The sequence below is a fragment of the Acanthochromis polyacanthus genome, chromosome 21, assembly GCF_021347895.1.
Source record: "Acanthochromis polyacanthus isolate Apoly-LR-REF ecotype Palm Island chromosome 21, KAUST_Apoly_ChrSc, whole genome shotgun sequence".
NCBI classification, from domain to species: Eukaryota; Metazoa; Chordata; class Actinopteri; family Pomacentridae; genus Acanthochromis; species Acanthochromis polyacanthus.
The window spans coordinates 31,076,012-31,094,690 of record NC_067133.1 but is presented as its reverse complement, the minus strand read 5'-3'; the positions used below and the strand labels follow the sequence as shown (position 1 = coordinate 31,094,690).

Sequence of the window (18,679 nt, the reverse complement as noted above, 5' to 3'; positions counted from 1 at the left end):
GCTGCAGTTTAATAACTGCTGCTGTTTTAATGATTTATTAGTATATAAATGGGTTCTATAGCATCGTGTTCTCCTGATATCTGAACAGTACTAACCCAGCTGGACCAACAGACCATCAGATGTTTAAACGCTTCTCTCTTTTTTCTTCTAACTGAAAATCAACCACAGTAAGAACAGAGCTGATAATGAAGCTTCAGCCTTTTATTAGCCAACAACATGTACTACTCAGACAGATCCGGTGTTTCAGGTTAGAACCAGAGATCTTCTGATGAACTCCAGACGTTCTCCTCTCTGCTGCTGCTCACTAGAATAAATACACTGAGAAGAAAACATTTTCAGTCCAGGTTCCAGAAAAAAGCTGCTGGAGAACAGAAGGGACGGTTCTGATTCCTGGAGAGGGTGACTCATTATACCTGCACCATCTATTATGGGATGTCCTCCATCAGGGTTGTGTTTTAAAATACGCCTCGACTGCAGAAGAGACAGAGACGGGATCAGAGGCGCTGAGAGGAAACATCTGACCTGATTCTGGCCTTCAGTTTACCTGCGAAGTCTGAGGCAGCAATGGGTCTGCTGATGACGGTCTGGAACGCCGACATCCAGCCTCTCTGGTCCTCCTCCGTCTCACACGCCAAACACAAACTTCCTGTCTGGGGTCGCTATGGTGATTCCAAACGGCAATGGGAGCCCTGCGTGTTGGGAGGCAGACCGGCGAGAACCGAGTTCTGTTTTCCCTGACTGCCGATGAACACCTCACCTCGAGCGTAAGCGTCCTGCAGACAGAGACATTCAGTCTGAGTTTATAGAGATATAATAAATAAAATAAATAAAACGCTGATAAACTCTGAATTCATGAATTAAAAAAGCTTTCTAGTTCTTGCTAACGGACAGAACGACGAAACCCCGTCCCTTTAGTCCTCCAAACAGTTTATGCAGAGAGACGAGGGGAGAATCGGAGCTCGTTAAGTCCTGGTTGAGTTCTTTAGATTGTTTTCGGTTTATTTCTAAAAGAAACAAACAGAAAACGCTTGTCTGAGCAGACTGAACATGATGATCAGACACATTTATCCAGAAGAACAAAACAATGTGACATTGTATTGATCTACAGCTGCGTCTTTTAGCTGCATCACTGAAAAACAGATAATCCGACTTTTATGATCGATATTAAAAACTTAGATTCTGACATCATCTGCAAAACGTTTGATCTTGTTGATTTTAGAGACGGTTTATAATCAGCGTCTGGTTTATTAATATTATTATCAATACTACTACTACTAACAATAAATTGTATTTGTAATGTACTTTTCATTTATGGAAAACCTCAAATTGCTCGTATTTTAAAAAGATCTATGAGGGATTCCTGCATCAGCACTGAATTTACTGCTGGTTCTCTACTTTTTTGTTTACTCTGAGGTCATGTTCAGGGTGTCTTGGGGTTTTTGCACCTCCTGCTGGCCACAGTAGGACTGTAATAACAATAACATAATATAATATAATGACTTTATATGTATAGCACCTTTCAGAAGACATTCACAAAGTGCTTTCACAAGTAGAACAGAGTGATAAAGAGAAATAAAAGAGAACTTTACTGGAAGACCAGTCTATAAAAGGCTTATCCATCCCAAAACACCAAAATATTCAGGAAGGTGGTTGCCACCACCATCTTCAATTTTACTGTGGGTGCTGGTGGTGGAAGATCATGATAAAAAAGCTTTTATGTGCAAAATTTCAGGCTTCTACTCCCAGTAGTTTTTGAGTTATGGCATTTTTAAATTTTAATAATTTAGGCCAAAATGCCCCCCCCCCCCCAATCCTCGCCTGGAATTTTTATTTTTTAAAATGCTTATCTCTGCTTTCTGAGTATCACAGAGACTTGAAATGTTTCTCCAAGCTCTCTACATGTTGGTGATGTTCCTAGAAACAACACACACACTCAGGAGAAGTCTCTACAGAGCGGGGGGGCTTGTCCAAAATGTATAAATATTTATAAAAACCACTAGCGAGTAGGGTTAAGGGTGTTAAAAATACCAGAAATCTTACAGATTAATGTCTTAACACCATTTAGTTTTGCTCTAGACCAGACTGGCTTATAACTATACAGGGGGGGGCCTCTAGGCTCATTGTTAGAGATATGGACTGCGGAACATTGCCCCCCATGAAAAGTGCCTCATTTTCAAGGACCCTGAAGTCAGTGTAGCACAGGTGTAGAGATCTGCTAATTTGCACAGAAACTCATCTATCCTCTTACTGTAGCCATGCAAAGTCCCAACTTCTAGACATCACTGCATCATGCTCAATTTTACCCCAAACGAGGCCATTTTTGGTAGGCACGAATCTGAACATTACCTGTTATGCATATACCGGGCTTTGCAAAAGTTCTGTTACACGGTTTCAGATCTTTAGAGACGTTACATGTCGGAGTGAAAAATTCCATTAAATAAACTGAAAGTTCTACCTTATAGGCAGGTGTCCTTAATACAATTTGTTCTCCGGTAAGTTGTATCAAGATGGAAGTCAAAAGAGTGAGAATATCTGCTTCTCCTTTGTGCTGAACATCAGCCGGATGACCGTCCACAGAGTCACGGAGAGGCTCAAGAATGGTGAAGATCTTTTAGTGATCTTTCAAGAATAGTGAAGACCTGAAAGATCTTCACCATTCTTTAGCCTCTCCGCGACTCTGTGGACGGTCATCCGTCAAAACACTTTGACTTCCATCTTGATACAACTTCACCGGAGAACAAAATTGTATTAAGGACACCTGCCTATAAGGTAGAACTTTCAGTTTATTTAATGGAATTTTTCACTCCGACATGTAAACGTCTCTAAAGATCATGAAACCGTGTAACAGAACTTTTGCAAAGCCCGGTATATGCATAACAGGTAATGTTCAGATTCGTGCCTACCAAAAATGGCCTCGTTGGGGGTAAAATTGAGCATGATGCAGTGATGTCTAGAAGTTGGGACTTTGCATGGCTACAGTAAAGGATAGATGAGTTTCTGTGCAAATTAGCAGATCTCTACCACCCTGTGCTACACTGACTTCAGGGTCCTTGAAAATGAGGCACTTTTCATGGGGGGCAATGTTCCGCAGTCCATATCTCTAAATAATGAGCCTAGAGGCCCCCCCCTGTATAAGTTATAAGCCAGTCTGGTCTAGAGCAATACTAAATGGTGCTAAGACATTAATCTGTAAGATTTCTGGTATTTTTAACACCCTTAACCTACCTCGGCTAGTGGTTTTTATAAATAATTTATACATTTGGGACAAGCCCCCCCGCTCTGTAGAGACTTCTCCTGAGTGTGTGTGTTGTTTCTAGGACATCACGCAACATGTAGAGAGCTTGGAGAAACATTTCAAGTCTCTGTGATACCCATATTATTTAAAATTTAAAAATGCCATAACTCCAAAAACTACTGGGAGTAGATGCCTGTAATTTTGCACATAAAGTTTTTTTTTATCATGATCTTCTACCTCTATCTTCCAAAGCCAAATTGAAAATGATGCTGCAACCCCCATCTGTGAATTCAGACGGAATTGGTCAAAAGCGGGTTTTAAGAAGTGATTTAAAAGAATCTACTGATTGGGTGATCCTTATCTCCTCTGGCACGTGTCCAGCAGTCCTACCAGCGGGTCTTTGAAGTACAGCAGCCTGCGGTCGTCCATGGTGAACCATCTCTTCCTGAAGCCTTCGGTTTGCTGCAGAAACACACCAGGTCACTTCAGCTGACAACATGAGCTCTGCTAACGTTATTGTTGGTATCTGATCAACACAGGAACCTTTGGGCCCGTCTTCTCCATGTAACCTCCTTTATGTAGTTCCTGGTCAGCTTCGGCAACAACTGGACGACAAACAGAGAAACAGAGCAGTTTAGGCAGAAACACTGAGGGACACGTTACAGGTTGATCTAACTGATGGCTCCAGGATTTAGGTCAGAAAGGTGTTTGGTTGGGAAGCCGTTCATGTTTCTACTGATGAAAACCAGCCAGGAGATCCATGAAGGTGTTTATCACCTCAGATATGTTTGAGCTGCTGCAGCACACAAAGCACAGGAGCATTTATGTATTAATGTAATAATATATTAACATGTTCATGTATTAACGAATTAATATAACAATATATTAATGTGTTCATGTATTAATGTTTTAACCCTTTCAGACCTACCATTGTCCACCAGGACATATTCTTATATTTCTAAATCCTGTAGTAGAATTTTTTTGGAGTATTTTTATTTGCTTTACACCAATATAACTCTTATATCTCAGGTTTTAATAATAAGTATTGACTTATGTCTTAACTATTACAATAACTTGCTAATAATAATAGACTTTTTAATCCGTGTAACTGCCTCTCCTCACAGATCAGGTCTGGACGTTCCTCACCTCGGACTCCGGAGCTCCAGGGAACGCTACCTGCAGGAAGTGGAACCTGGCGGCTCTGATGGCGTTGAACCAATCCACCATTTCCTTCAACACAGGAAGTGACAACAGACTGACATCACAGCTCACCGGGACAGACAGGCTTTTAAAAAGATCTGACAGGAAACCAAGATCCTTTCAGAATAGAGTCTGCAGCTGGCCTGTAATTGGGGAGCATCTCCAGCAGAGGGAGCTCCAGAGAGATGCTCACCTTCCCGTCCTCATGGTAGACGAAGATGTTCCTGGTGCTGTTGTCCTTCAGGTAGGTGATCTGCAGGCCGTGAGCCGTTCCCATCTTACTGGGCTGGAAGGTAGCGTTCAAACTGCTGATCTTCATGATGGCTTTGGGTTCTCTGGCCTGCAGTCACATATTTAAAGTCAGAGACATGAAGGTGGGCTGTACAGTGGTGCAGTGGTTACCACTTTGGCCTTGCAGCAAGAAGATCCCCGGTTCAAATCCCGGCCTGGGCCTGGGATCTTTCTGCATGGAGTTTGCATGTTCTCCCTGTGCATGCGTGGGTTTTCTCCGGGTACTCCGGCTTCCTCCCACAGTCCAAAAACATGCTGAGGTTAATTGGTTACTCTAAATTGTCCGTAGGTGTGAATGTGAGTGTGATTGTTGTCTGTATATGTAGCCCTGTGACAGACTGGTGACCTGTCCAGGGTGTCCCCTGCCTTCACCAGAGTCAGCTGGGATAGACTCCAGCACCCCCCATGACCCTAGTGAGGATAAAGCGGTGTATAGAGGATGGATGGATGGATGGATGGACATGAAGATAACACCACGGAGACCATCGGACAGGAAGGAGCTGCTTAGTCGGATTCACATTTATGGTTTTTAAAATGAAAACATTCACCAACTATGCAGCTAAAACACAAACCAGAACCTGAAAGAACCTTCAGAAATGTCAGGACTCACGTCGTTTTTGTTGAAGTACTTCAGAACACCTTCACGCTCCGACAGGATGAACTTCCGGTTCAGGTACTGTCCGTTATCTCGGCCTCGTTTCCATAGAAACCCTTCTCTGTATCCTGACAGGAGGAAAACCTCAGGAGTCAAACAGAACTACCAGGAATTATCAGACACTGACAGAAAAAAACCTCACTAATGACGACAGAGAAACCAGCTGAGATGGACCTGATTGAGGAACTCATGATGAAAGATCTGGATCTTCATCTCCTGAGTCTCTGACACCTGGACAGGTGCAGCTCAAAACAGAAGAACATTGGCAGAAAGTTTTTTTTTTCAATGTAAAATATTCTAATAATGTGAGATCCTGATGTTGGATTTCCATGATTTATAGACCGTAAAGATCAAAGTAAACACAGAGGCTGAAATATTTCACTCGGCATGGAATGAACACAGAATAAATGAACGTTAACCGTTTAAAATGAGCCTGTATTATGCAGTTTTAGGTAGCATTATACTGCAGTGTAATACACTATAATACAGTATAATGCAGAATTAGATAGCATAATACTGTATTATACTATTGAATACTGCATCACATTGTACTACAGAGTATAACAGAGTCTCTGGCGGGTCCGGAGGGTCTGAAGGTGGATCTCATGGCAGTTCCTGATCTGAAACACTGCTGAGAACTTTTCTTATCTGTGGTCAGCGTTCTGAGAAGCGACGCTGAGCTGAGAGGAAACACCTCATATGTTCAGAAATAATCCAGCGGAGCCCAAACCTGAAGTCACCAAACCACAGAGTCTGTTTTAGGTTCTGATGTTCCACTTCCTGTCAGTCGATCATTTCACAAACAACCACCAGAGATGGAACCAATCAGCCGCTGACCGACCAGAACAACACAACCAGCTACACAACAACACAACCAGCTACACAACAACACAACCAGCTACACAACCAGCTACACAACAACACAACAACACAACCAGCTACACAACAACACAACAACACAACCAGCTACATAACAACACAACAACACAACCAGCTACACAACAACACAACAACACAACCAGCTACACAACAACACAACAACACAACCAGCTACATAACAACACAACAACACAACCAGCTACACAACAACACAACCAGCTACATAACAACACAACAACACAACCAGCTACACAACAACACAACCAGCTACATAACAACACAACCAGCTACACAACCAGCTACACAACAACACAACCAGCTACATAACAACACAACAACACAACCAGCTACACAACAACACAACCAGCTACATAACAACACAACCAGCTACACAACAACAACAACCAGCTACATAACAACACAACCAGCTACACAACACACAACCAGCTACACAACCAGCTACACAACAACACAACCAGCTACATAACAACACAACCAGCTACACAACAACACAACCAGCTACACAACCAGCTACACAACAACACAACCAGCTACATAACAACACAACCAGCTACACAACAACACAACCAGCTACACAACCAGCGACACAACAACACAACCAGCTACACAACAACACAACCAGCTACACAACCAGCTACACAACAACACAACCAGCTACATAACAACACAACCAGCTACACAACCAGCTACATAACAACACAACCAGCTACACAACAACACAACCAGCTACACAACCAGCTACATAACAACACAACCAGCTACACAACCAGCTACACAACAACACAACCAGCTACACAACAACACAATCAGCTACACAACCAGCTACAACAACAACACAACCAGCTACATAAACACAACCAGCTACACAACCAGCTACACAACAACACAACCAGCTACATAACAACACAACCAGCTACACAACCAGCTACCACAACCAGCTACACAACAACACAAACCAGCTACACAACAACACAATCAGCTACACAACCAGCTACACAACAACACAACCAGCCTACATAACAACACAACCAGCTACACAACCAGCTACATAACAACACAACCAGCTACACAACCAGCTACACAACCAGCTACACAACAACACAACCAGCTACACAACAACACAATCAGCTACACAACCAGCTACACAACAACACAACCAGCTACATAACACAACACTACACAACCAGCTACACAACAACACAACCAGCTACATAACAACACAAACCAGCTACACAACCAGCTACACAACCAGCTACACAACAACACAACCAGCTACACAACCAGCTAGATAACAACACAACCAGCTACACAACAACACAACCAGCTACACAACCAGCTACATAACAACACAACCAGCTACACAACAACACAACAACACAACCAGCTACACAACCAGCTACACAACAACACAACCAGCTACACAACCAGCTACATAACAACACAACCAGCTACATAACAACACAACCAGCTACACAACCAGCTACACAACAACACAACCAGCTACACAACCAGCTACACAACAACACAACAACACAACCAGCTACATAACAACACAACAACACAACCAGCTACACAACAACACAACCAGCTACACAACAACACAACCAGCTACACAACAACACAACCAGCTACACAACCAGCTACACAACAACACAACAACACAACCAGCTACATAACAACACAACAACACAACCAGCTACACAACAACACAACAACACAACCAGCTACATAACAACACAACCAGCTACACAACCAGCTACATAACAACACAACCAGCTACACAACAACACAACCAGCTACATAACACAACCAGCTACACAACAACACAACCAGCTACACAACCAGCGACACAACAACACAACCAGCTACACAACAACACAACCAGCTACACAACAACACAACAAGCAAACAGCCCGGTCTAGTTTGTTCCTCCAGACATCAGTAAACCCTTCATCAATAATTCATGACAATCATTCCCAGTAGAATCAGAGGACTTTAGGACCAGCGTCTCCCAGCAGCGTTCTACTGAACAGGAGTCTTTCTCCGTCCATCTGGAGGCCTCATGACCTCAAACCTCTACAACACAGCCGGCCTTTGATCTGAGGGCAGCGTTTATCTCCTACTGCAGCTGAGATCATTCTTATATTTACATATTCAGTCTGTTTCCTCTGAGCAGACTTTAACTCATTTCCTCACTGGTCTTGCACTAAACTGCTACTGATTGTTGCTCAAGTTAAAGTTTCTTCATCAGCTGACAGTTCACCACAGCAGAGCAGTTAAGAAAGGCCACCACGTTTTTACTCGTTGGGCCAGGAACCAGCCTTCTGTTGGGTTAAACCCACTTTATTTCAGCATCCTGTTTCCGACACAGAAGGGAAACGTTGAATTTCAGCTGATAAAAGCCTCATTTTATCAGCAGAAACACAGTCGGCTTTGAGAGCTTCCCCTTTCCTTCAGACGCCGCTCAAGAGCTGCTGAACTTCATCCATCTGAGAAGCTTCAGTCTGTTCGGTTAGAAAGACACAGAAAGACGATGTTTTAACCTGTTAATAGAGATCCTGATGGTTCCTTTCCATCAGGTCAAACCAGGAGCAGTTATTGGACAACCAGAGTTTAAACAAAGAAACAGATCAAGAACTCCGTCTGTGTAGTTCTAGTGTTGGTTCTTCATTTCATTCTGTTAATTATTCAGCAGCTTTAAATAAACCTGAACTTCACCCTGCAGGACACAATCAGCAGTTTCTGATGTGTTGGTCTGCAGCTGTACACAACCAGCTACTAATACACAGCAAATACACTAAAATACTCTGAAAATACACAACAGCACTCATAAACTGATAATTCAGTGTTTAAGTAGCGCTTATGAATAAAACCTCAAGAATAAAATTATATTTTCCAGATTAAATCCACAGGTCTGTTTTAAAAAGGAGTTCTAGTTTAAAGTCAGTTTCTGCTAGTCTTTTATACTCATACTTTTCTACTTATCTTTACAGTTATATTACACATTTTTCTTCTTATGTTTATCTTTTTTTTTTACTGCTTTCTAAGACTTTCAAAGGGAGCAGAAACATCAGAGGCAACTTCATCTCCAGGATCCATAAAATGTCTCTGATTCTGAGTCTCATAATCTACGTCTCCTGAACGTTTCTAGAAAATTCTTGCATGAGCAGGCCATAATGAACCAATTCTATCATCTGATCACCATAAAGAAGGTTCTAAAACCACAGCGACCAGCAGCAGCTTTAGACAGCAGATATGACATCAGCTCAGCATCTTCAGGTCCAACCGTCCACTCTGCTATCGATTAGTTCAGTCTGGATTGGTTTATCTCCATCAATCAGACTCACTAAAGCATGACTCATCAAAAAACTACAAGTCAGAGAAACAAACATTGAATGAAAAACTGAGATTAGTGAGAAAATAATCAGAGAAAAGATGGAAAAGTGGAACAGAAACAAGAAAACAGAACAGAAAGAAGACATGAAGGACACATGAAGGAGATATGACAAGGACCAGCTTTACCTTCTCCATCTATCTGAACATCTAAAGCAGCAGCCTGGGCTTCAGAGCTATGAACATTATTTCCCCAGTGATAAAAATGTTCTGTTTTTGTATATTTGTCACATAAATGTTACAGATCATCAAACTAATTTTAATTAAGACAAAGATAACCCAAGAAAACACTAAATGCAATTTTTAAATGATGATTCCAATTATTGAAGGAAAAAATCTATGAAATGACCCCATTCATTGGTCAGTTGGGTTCAGGTTCTCCATCCAGACCTTCAGATGGTTTCTACCAGGCTGGTGGAACGTAAAGATCTCTAGATAAAACCCGTCTTCATTGTGAAGCAGCTAAAGGGTCTCAAAAAGCAGCACATGATGTCACGTTCTACAGAGATTCAAGAACAGATGAGAAACAAAGTCGTTGACCTTCATCACTATGGAGGGTTCCAGAGACATTGTTGAGGTTGTAGGACTCCAGAGAACCTCAGTGAGAAACATTATCCACACACGGAGACACATGGAACAGTGGAGAACCTTCAGGGGTAGACCAGCTACCAACATTTCTCCAAGAGCATCGACATCTAATCCAGGAGGTCACAGAAGAACCCAGAGGAGCATCTAAAGATCTTCAGACCTCACTGGCCTCAGTTAAGGTCCGTCTACATGTTTGCACAAAGACGAAGACTCTGAGAGGAAATGGATCCACGGAGAGTTAAAGGATCAAACCACTACTGACCTAAAAGATCATAAAGGTTCATCTGGTGTTTACAAAAATATCTGGATGATCTCAAAGACTTTAAGAGAACATCTTGAGGACTGGTGGAACTTTCTGGAAGACACCAACACTCTGCTGCTTTCTCCAGAATGTTCTTGGTCGATTTACCTCACAGACACACTTTGTCAACAAACTGACTGATCCACTGAAGCCCAGTCATACCCCACTGCACTCTGGGAGCTTTGGAGTGAATTTCTAACCAAACTGAAGTCCCAGAAAACTTCAGTAAGATAGTGGTTAGCACGTTGGCCTTGCAGCAAGAAGATCCCCGGTTCAAATCCCGGCCTGGGCCTGGGATCTTTCTGCATGGAGTTTGCATGTTCTCCCTGTGCATGCGTGGGTTTTCTCCGGGTACTCCGGCTTCCTCCCACAGTCCAAAAACATGCTGAGGTTAATTGGTTACTCTAAATTGTCCGTAGGTGTGAATGTGAGTGTGATTGTGTGTCTGTATATGTAGCCCTGTGACAGACTGGTGACCTGTCCAGGGTGTCCCCTGCCTTCACCGAGTCAGCTGGGATAGGCTCCAGCACCCCCCATGACCCTAGTGAGGATAAAGCGGTGTACAGAGGATGGATGGATGGATGGGTCTGTTCCAGTGTTTCCCCTCCTATATGACCGACGAGGCGGGCCGCCTCGCTGGTATAGGCCACCGCCTCATTACAATTTTGCCGACATTGCCGCCTCACTGGTCCGGTCCGGTCCGGTCGTTCCGATTAGCGAACGTTCCTAGTGTCAAAAAGCATGGCGGACAAGAAGCGGCAGCGCTCCATCGTTTCGTTTTTCGGGGCTAAAAGCAGGTGTGTATCACAGACATATGTCAAATTAAGTATCAAAACTATCGCATGTCATCAAAATAAAGTGAGCAACGCAGTGTAGGCATCGATCTCGCTTCCTTTACTGAGTTACTGTTTTGTTGTCCGTGGCGATACGAATTGACAGTGACTGCAAAAATGGCTCCCGTTAAAACATTTAGGCACAAAACCCGTTCTACCCAACGAGACAAATGATTTCAACGGAATATAAAGTTCCTAGTTTCTTTTGATAAAATGATTTATAGAGTGCCCGAAATTATATCATTCAATGGCAAAACAAATTCTGTGTTCAAATTCTAGTTCTGTGTTCAAAAAGGGAACAGTTTTGAAAACAGAACTAAGTCCTTCAGAAAACCAGTTGTTAACCCAGAGTTTAAGTTTTCTTTCACATTTTAAGTAAAATGAAAGTCATGACATAACCTTTTTATTCTAAATAAAAATGAAGTGGGAATTTGGTACCTAACATGTAGTTGTTTTTAGAAAAAAAGTAAAAGTCACCACTTGATTCCAGATTCAAGTCCTTTGTCATCTTTTTCAAATTTGTAATAAGAACTGATGTGGCATTTAGGAATGGAGTGGAAATCTGACCAGAATATAACAGACTGGACTAGTTGACATGTTTTGATCGCAAGGACAAGTGGGTTTATATTTGTCAGATTTTCTCCCTATCACTGATTTTTAGAATAAGAAACATGAAAATTTTATTTAACTTAGTTTTTGGAAATGGCTACAAATACAACAAAATGTGCTCCAAATTGTGCCAGAATGCTAACCTGGCAATAGCCAGATTAATAATTGTGTAGTACTTGATAGTACTCCACAATATCAATCTGGGACCGCTCCATGTAAATCCGTTCGGAGGAAAGAGGCACGGATTGGACAATGCAACAGTATGTCCCGCCTCTGACAGGTTTGTTTTTAGCCAATCGCGGGATCTTCACAACGAGCGGAGCCAATTGGTAGATTAAACTCTGACCAAAACCCGTAGGTAAAAAAGCACAAACATCTTTACCATCCAGAAATGCGCAAAGCGCCTCTCGTTGTTCTTCCTTCAAAGAAGCGATAGGAGATTCAGCTAAAACTGACTTAATAGCAGCATCTACACGATCGTTGTCCTCCGTTGCCGTGTTTGTTTTGATCTACTGGTGCTTGGTGTCGTCTTCACACCCGGATATCCCGCCCCACACACGAATACTGCTGCGTGATTGGCCCGTGCCAACTTGGTGCTGTACGAAAAGTGAAGGCGGGAGCGGAGCAAGATGGTTTCTTGAGAGATTTGATATCGCGAGAAATCACCTTGCTGGCAAGGTTACCAGAATGCCCCATTTTGCATCTTGATTTTCAAAATTTTTCCGGGGGGGCATGCCCCTGGACCCCCCTAGTTGTTTCACACCTCCGGCACAACCCACCACCTCGCAGCCATTTCAACCCAGGGGAAACACTGCTGTTCCATCTGCTGTAAAGCTAATACTGCATTCCACAGAAGAACATGATACCAGCAGTGGAACAAGGAGGTGGAAGTGAGATGGTTGGAGGACCTGGACAACTTGTCATGAATTCTGCTCTATCAGAAGAACCTCCTGTAGAACATCCACCATCAGTTCAGGACCTGAAGCTCACCACTAACGGACCCAAAGAACACCAACAAGTCCACCTCTGAACAGCTCAACAAGAACTGAATGAAGGTTCTGGAGTCAAAGTCTGGACTCCAATCCAGTCGAGATGTTGTGGTGACACCTTAAAGGCAGTCCATGATGTAAAACCATCTAATGTGACCATTCTTCTTCACAACTCTGTAACTGGATGAGGGCTGCAGAGAGGATCAGTGGTTAGAACTGTCACCTCACGGCCAGAAGATCCCTGGTTCATGTCCCGGCCTTTCTGGGATCTTTCTGCATGGAGTCTCCATGTTCTCCCTGCTGGGTTCTTCAAGTTCCTCCCACAGTCCAACAACATGCTGAGGTGAACCTCTGATAGACTGTTACCTGTCCAGGTGAACTTTCACCCTCAGTCATCTGGGACAGGCTCCGCCCCCTGTGACAGTTATAAAGCTGTGTTCAGGTGGTGGATGGGTTCAGCTGTAGATGATCGGTGGATGATGTGAGTTCTTCATATCAAACCATCTCCAGGACAGACAGCAGATCTTCTACCAACATCCTAACCCAACCAGCTCATGTTTTACTCCTTAAAAACCAGAAAAACTCCCAAACCGTTGAAGGTCTGAGGAGTTTCTCCATCTGATAACCAGTCCTAGGTTCTGGTTTCATGTGTTCTCCTGAGGATGGAGTAAAGGTTCCTACCTGCTGAGTACGGCTCCTGCCTCTCCACATACATGAACTCCTTCCTCTCGTATTTGGCTCGGATCCACTGATCCCTCAGCAGCCTGCAGGACAGCAGCAGTTAGATGTTCCACATGGACCTTCAGATAGTCTCACTAGCTTATGGATACTGAGCCTCATGGTAAAGTTCTGGTTAAACTCTACTTGGTTCATCATCCTGCTCTTCTTCTGTCACTCATCCATATTTATACATTAATGTTCCTTCAGCTTCCTTCTCATTTAATGTGTCTCCTTTAATAAATGTTATTCTGTAAAGTGGAAGTTCTGACGCTTTCAGCTGTTAGAAACTAAATGCACCTCAGTTCAGCTTCTTACTGTTATTACCTCAAACTGAACTGTTGTCTGCATGCTGCAGGAACTTCTAACCACTGAGGACCAAACCCAGAGCAGCAGCTGCATCTTAATCCTCATAAACCAGTTGATACACCAGAGTCCTGACCAATCAGTAGTTATTACAGCAGGAAGTCAGAGTCAGACTAAAGGTCTTTCTGGAAGCTGCCTGTTCATTTAACGGTTTTATTGACACCTTTAAACTAGTGGTTCATTTACCTCGTCCTTATCGACCTACAGACATCTGTATTACTGTAGCCTCTCTATAGTTAATATTATAGGTTCTGACTGACTAAAACCAGAAGTCCCCTGCAGGGAGGAACAGCTTCACCTACATGCAGTCTGAGGGTGAAGGTCGGCAGTAGAATGCGGGAACCAGCTGCTCATATCTGGCTTTAGCAGCGTCGTTTCCCACCGAGTCCATAAACTGTAGAAAACACAAGAAAACCCGGCATGGATTAGTGATAGTTAGCTGCTCAGAGGAGAATCTGCTCTGATTCTCTGTATTTAACACCAGGAAAGTAGAGAAACACAAAGAAAGGAAGAGAAAAAGAGGACACAGGAAGAGAAGAAAAACCCCAAACATCTCCCCTCTGACCCCAAATCCACATTCTCATTTCTTAACGAGTCGGTTTTAAAACCAGAGCTGCTGCTCAACCTACAACCTCACAATCATCAGTGGTTCACTTTTATTATTATTATCACCACCATTATGGGTCCCTTAGTTCTGTTCAGTAAAACTCTGAGTTTCTGTTTACAGCAGGGGTGTCAAACATGCGGCCCGCGGGTCAAATCCGGCCCACCAGAGGATCCATTCTGACCCTCAGGATGACTTTACAAAGAGTAAAAACTGCAGAGCTGAAGATGAATCCTTAGTGTGGACATATTTAGAGACGCTGAACATTGTGTGATTTAATGTCAGTCAGCAGCTTCAGCAGACAGACTTTGGTTTGGAACTCTGTGGTTCATTTACTAAACAATTTTTATTTATTTTCATGTATCTATTTTCTACATTTATCAGGCAGGAGGACAATTAAACCTTTTCCTTAATGGTTTAGTTTGTTGGTGAGTCAGTTCAGGAGGTCAGGATTACTGTACAGATGTAGAAATTAAATTTTAATCGTTTCCAGATGTTGACACGTTGTAAAATCCTCCATGGTTCAGTTCCAGGTGACTAAATGTTGTGTTTCTTTGTAGACACTCTGTGATCTGGAAGTTGTAATGTGGAAATGATAAACTGAGGATGGATGTGGATGAAACTGAGCTCATTTTTCTTCAGAAAGTTCAGGTTGTTCATGATGTTTAGTAGAAAGATAATTCCTGAAATGTTTCAGAATTGATTTTTTTTTCATTAAAACAAAGTAACCATCAGGACTTTATTGGTTATTTATGGGTTATTATTCTGTGGTCCGTCCTGTTTCAGATAAACTGGGCTGAATGTGGACTGAGATGAGGTGGACCTCCTGGTCTACAGCCAGCATGTTCTCACCTCCAGCTCCGAGCAGCTCCAGGGATCCAGCAGCAGAGACTTGACCTTACTGATCTGAGCGATGTTTCTATGAAGGCCGGAGCAGCTGTGACACACGAACACACCCAGCGTGTAGGACGCCCACTCCGGGTCTGCAGGACGAAGACAGACAGACCAGTAAGACCAGGTCCCACTGAGGACGGTTCAGAGGTCAGCAGACAGAAGATCCACACTGGACAGGTCCCTGGTGAAAGAGAACCTGACAGGACCAGAACATCCCGATGGAAAAAGAGAGAGAAGACTTTTCACTCCTCATCTGATTGGTTCTAATGAGGACAGGTGAGGACTGACATCATCTCCAACCCTGGAGACATTAAAAGCCGATTAGAAGCAGTGAGCTGAAGAAACACCTCATTTGGTTGCCAAGAAGCTCAGGAACCGGTCCAGAGCTCAGCTGGTCTTCAGAAATCCTACAGTCGACTAGATGATCCACTGAGAGCAGCTCCTGAAACACCTGGACCTGGAACACCTGGACCTGAAACACCTGGACCTGAAACACCTGGACCTAGAACACCTGGACCTGAAACACCTGGACCTGAAACACCTGGACCTAGAACACCTGGACCTGAAACACCTGGACCTGGAACACCTGGACCTGAAACACCTGGACCTGGAACACCTGGACCTAGAACACCTGGACCTGAAACACCTGGACCTGAAACACCTGGACCTGAAACACCTGGACCTAGAACACCTGGACCTAGAACACCTGGACCTGAAACACCTGGACCTAGAACACCTGGACCTAGAACACCTGGACCTGAAACACCTGGACCTAGAACACCTGGACCTGAAACACCTGGACCTGAAACACCTGGACCTAGAACACCTGGAACTGAAACACCTGGACCTGAAACACCTGGACCTAGAACACCTGGACCTAGAACACCTGGACCTGAAACACCTGGACCTAGAACACCTGGACCTAGAACACCTGGACCTGAAACACCTGGACCTGAAACACCTGGAACTGAAACACCTGGACCTGAAACACCTGGACCTGAAACACCTGGACCTAGAACACCTGGAACTGAAACACCTGGACCTGAAACACCTGGACCTAGAACACCTGGACCTGAAACACCTGGACCTAGAACACCTGGACCTAGAACACCTGGACCTGAAACACCTGGACCTGAAACACCTGGACCTGGAACACCTGGACCTAGAACACCTGGACCTGAAACACCTGGACCTGGAACACCTGGACCTGAAACACCTGGACCTAGAACACCTGGACCTGAAACACCTGGACCTAGAACACCTGGAACTGAAACACCTGGACCTAGAACACCTGGACCTAGAACACCTGGACCTAGAACACCTGGACCTGAAAAACCTGGACCGAGAACACCTGGACCTGAAACACCTGGACCTGAAAAACCTGGACCTAGAACACCTGGAACTGAAACACAGACAGACATGAGAACAAACAACTTCCTTGAGCATCAAAATCAAACTGAATCAGACGAAACTTCTGCAGCCAGAGTCACCAGAACTCTGGTCCAGAAGGTCCGACAGGTGAGACAAGTGACAGGTAAAGATTGAAAACACATCTGCATGGAAGCAGTTACACACAATAAAAATAAAATACCTGGAGACTAAAAGCAGACACCCGATGAACCAGAAACTAGAGTTTGCTCAGCTCTGAAACATCTCACGAACATTTCACAACCACACCTGTTTGCTTTAGTGCTGAGGTGCAGCTCCACAAGTGTGACCCAGCAGGTTTAAACCAATCAGGTGTGACCCAGCAGGTTTAAACCAATCAGGTGTGAGTGCTGATGAAGGTGACTTCAACTAAAACTGAACTATAGGTTTAAAAAGTGCTAAAAGCCAGAGCTGGTTAAACTAATCCAGCTCTTGGACCGGGCCTGCTCTGCTCTGAGAGGATCTTCAGCATCATGGTTCCTCAGACTGGACCTCTGCTGTTCCACCTGGAGTCCAGGTGATGAACATCTGCTCAGGAACCGGAGCTGGACTGAGATGGAAGCGACCAGAATCTACGTTAAAGCAGGAAAAGGATCCAGTGTTTCACCTGCAGCTCCGCAGTCCGCACAGTTTCCATTCCCAGCTTTCTCCAGCAGCTGCTTCACACCTGGTCTGCTCCTGTCCGGGTCCGAAGCCATGGTCCTGGTGGTCCTGGTGGTTCTTCTGCTTCCTCAGCGGCTCAAATCCTCAAACTCCGGCATCGAAAGCGAATCCCGTTAAAAAGCGCGTTAAAGAGTCCAAACAGCTGCTAGAAGCTGTGCAGGTTCTACATGTGCTGGAGGCGCTGCAGATGGTGGAGAGTTCCAGTCTGACTTCTGCTGATTATGAAGAACCCGTTGAGACCCGACAGACGCTGAAGCTGTGAGTGTTTGAGGGAGACACCCAGCGGTCAGTCTGGAGGAACAGCTCTCCGCCCACATCCAGCCTCCACTGAGCAGCCAGCCCGAGTTAAAGGGAACTCACTGGAACAGAGGTCTGAAGGTCCAGAGCATCTCACAGCTGAAGGTCCAGAACATCTCACAGCAAACAGACAAATTCTTAAAGGTTTGAAACTAAAAGCAGTAAACCGTGTTTTCATTCAGGTCTGCTGCTTTATGGCAGATTTTATTTATTCTGAATAAAGTTCCTCTAAGTGGTCAAACCTGGAGTCTGTCATCTTCTACTGTGGACCTTCCACATCTGCTCCAGCTGCTTCTCCATCTTCTCAGGCTGCTTCCTCCAGATGTTCCAGAACACAGATCCAGCCACCAGTTAAACCAACAGAAGACCACAGAAGTAGATGTTTCAAACATCATCCATCCATCATTCATCATCCATCCATCAATTTGTCCATCCATCATCCATTCATTCATCATCCATCCATCCATCCATCAATCATCCATCCATGTTCTTCCACCTATCCAGGGTCTGGTGGGTCGTGGAGGCCGCAGGTGAATCAGATCATTCCAGATGATTCTCTCCTTTCCAGTTCCTCCTGAGGCATTCCCAGGCCAGATGAGATATATAATCTAGTTCTGGATCGACCCCCTGATCTCCTCCCAGCTGCTCAAAAAACCTCCAGAGGAACTCTACCAGGAGGCATCTGGACCAGGAGCATCAACTCTGAGCTCCTCATC

At 44.1% G+C, this 18,679-nt stretch overlaps 1 protein-coding gene across 1 annotated transcript; it reads right to left on the bottom strand.

The window, feature by feature from the left end:
* Positions 1–442: 442 nt before the first annotated feature.
* Positions 443–17,959, bottom strand: LOC110952040 (arf-GAP with dual PH domain-containing protein 1-like). The gene is given in 14 exon segments (XM_022195361.2): positions 443–471; positions 545–635; positions 637–680; positions 683–773; positions 3,626–3,697; positions 3,779–3,807; positions 3,810–3,840; positions 4,382–4,465; positions 4,629–4,775; positions 5,337–5,449; positions 13,676–13,758; positions 14,380–14,471; positions 15,534–15,664; positions 17,611–17,959. Coding segments are annotated over 14 exon segments (1,128 nt in total). The 5' UTR covers positions 17,702–17,959.
* Between the last annotated feature and the right edge of the window lie 720 nt (positions 17,960–18,679).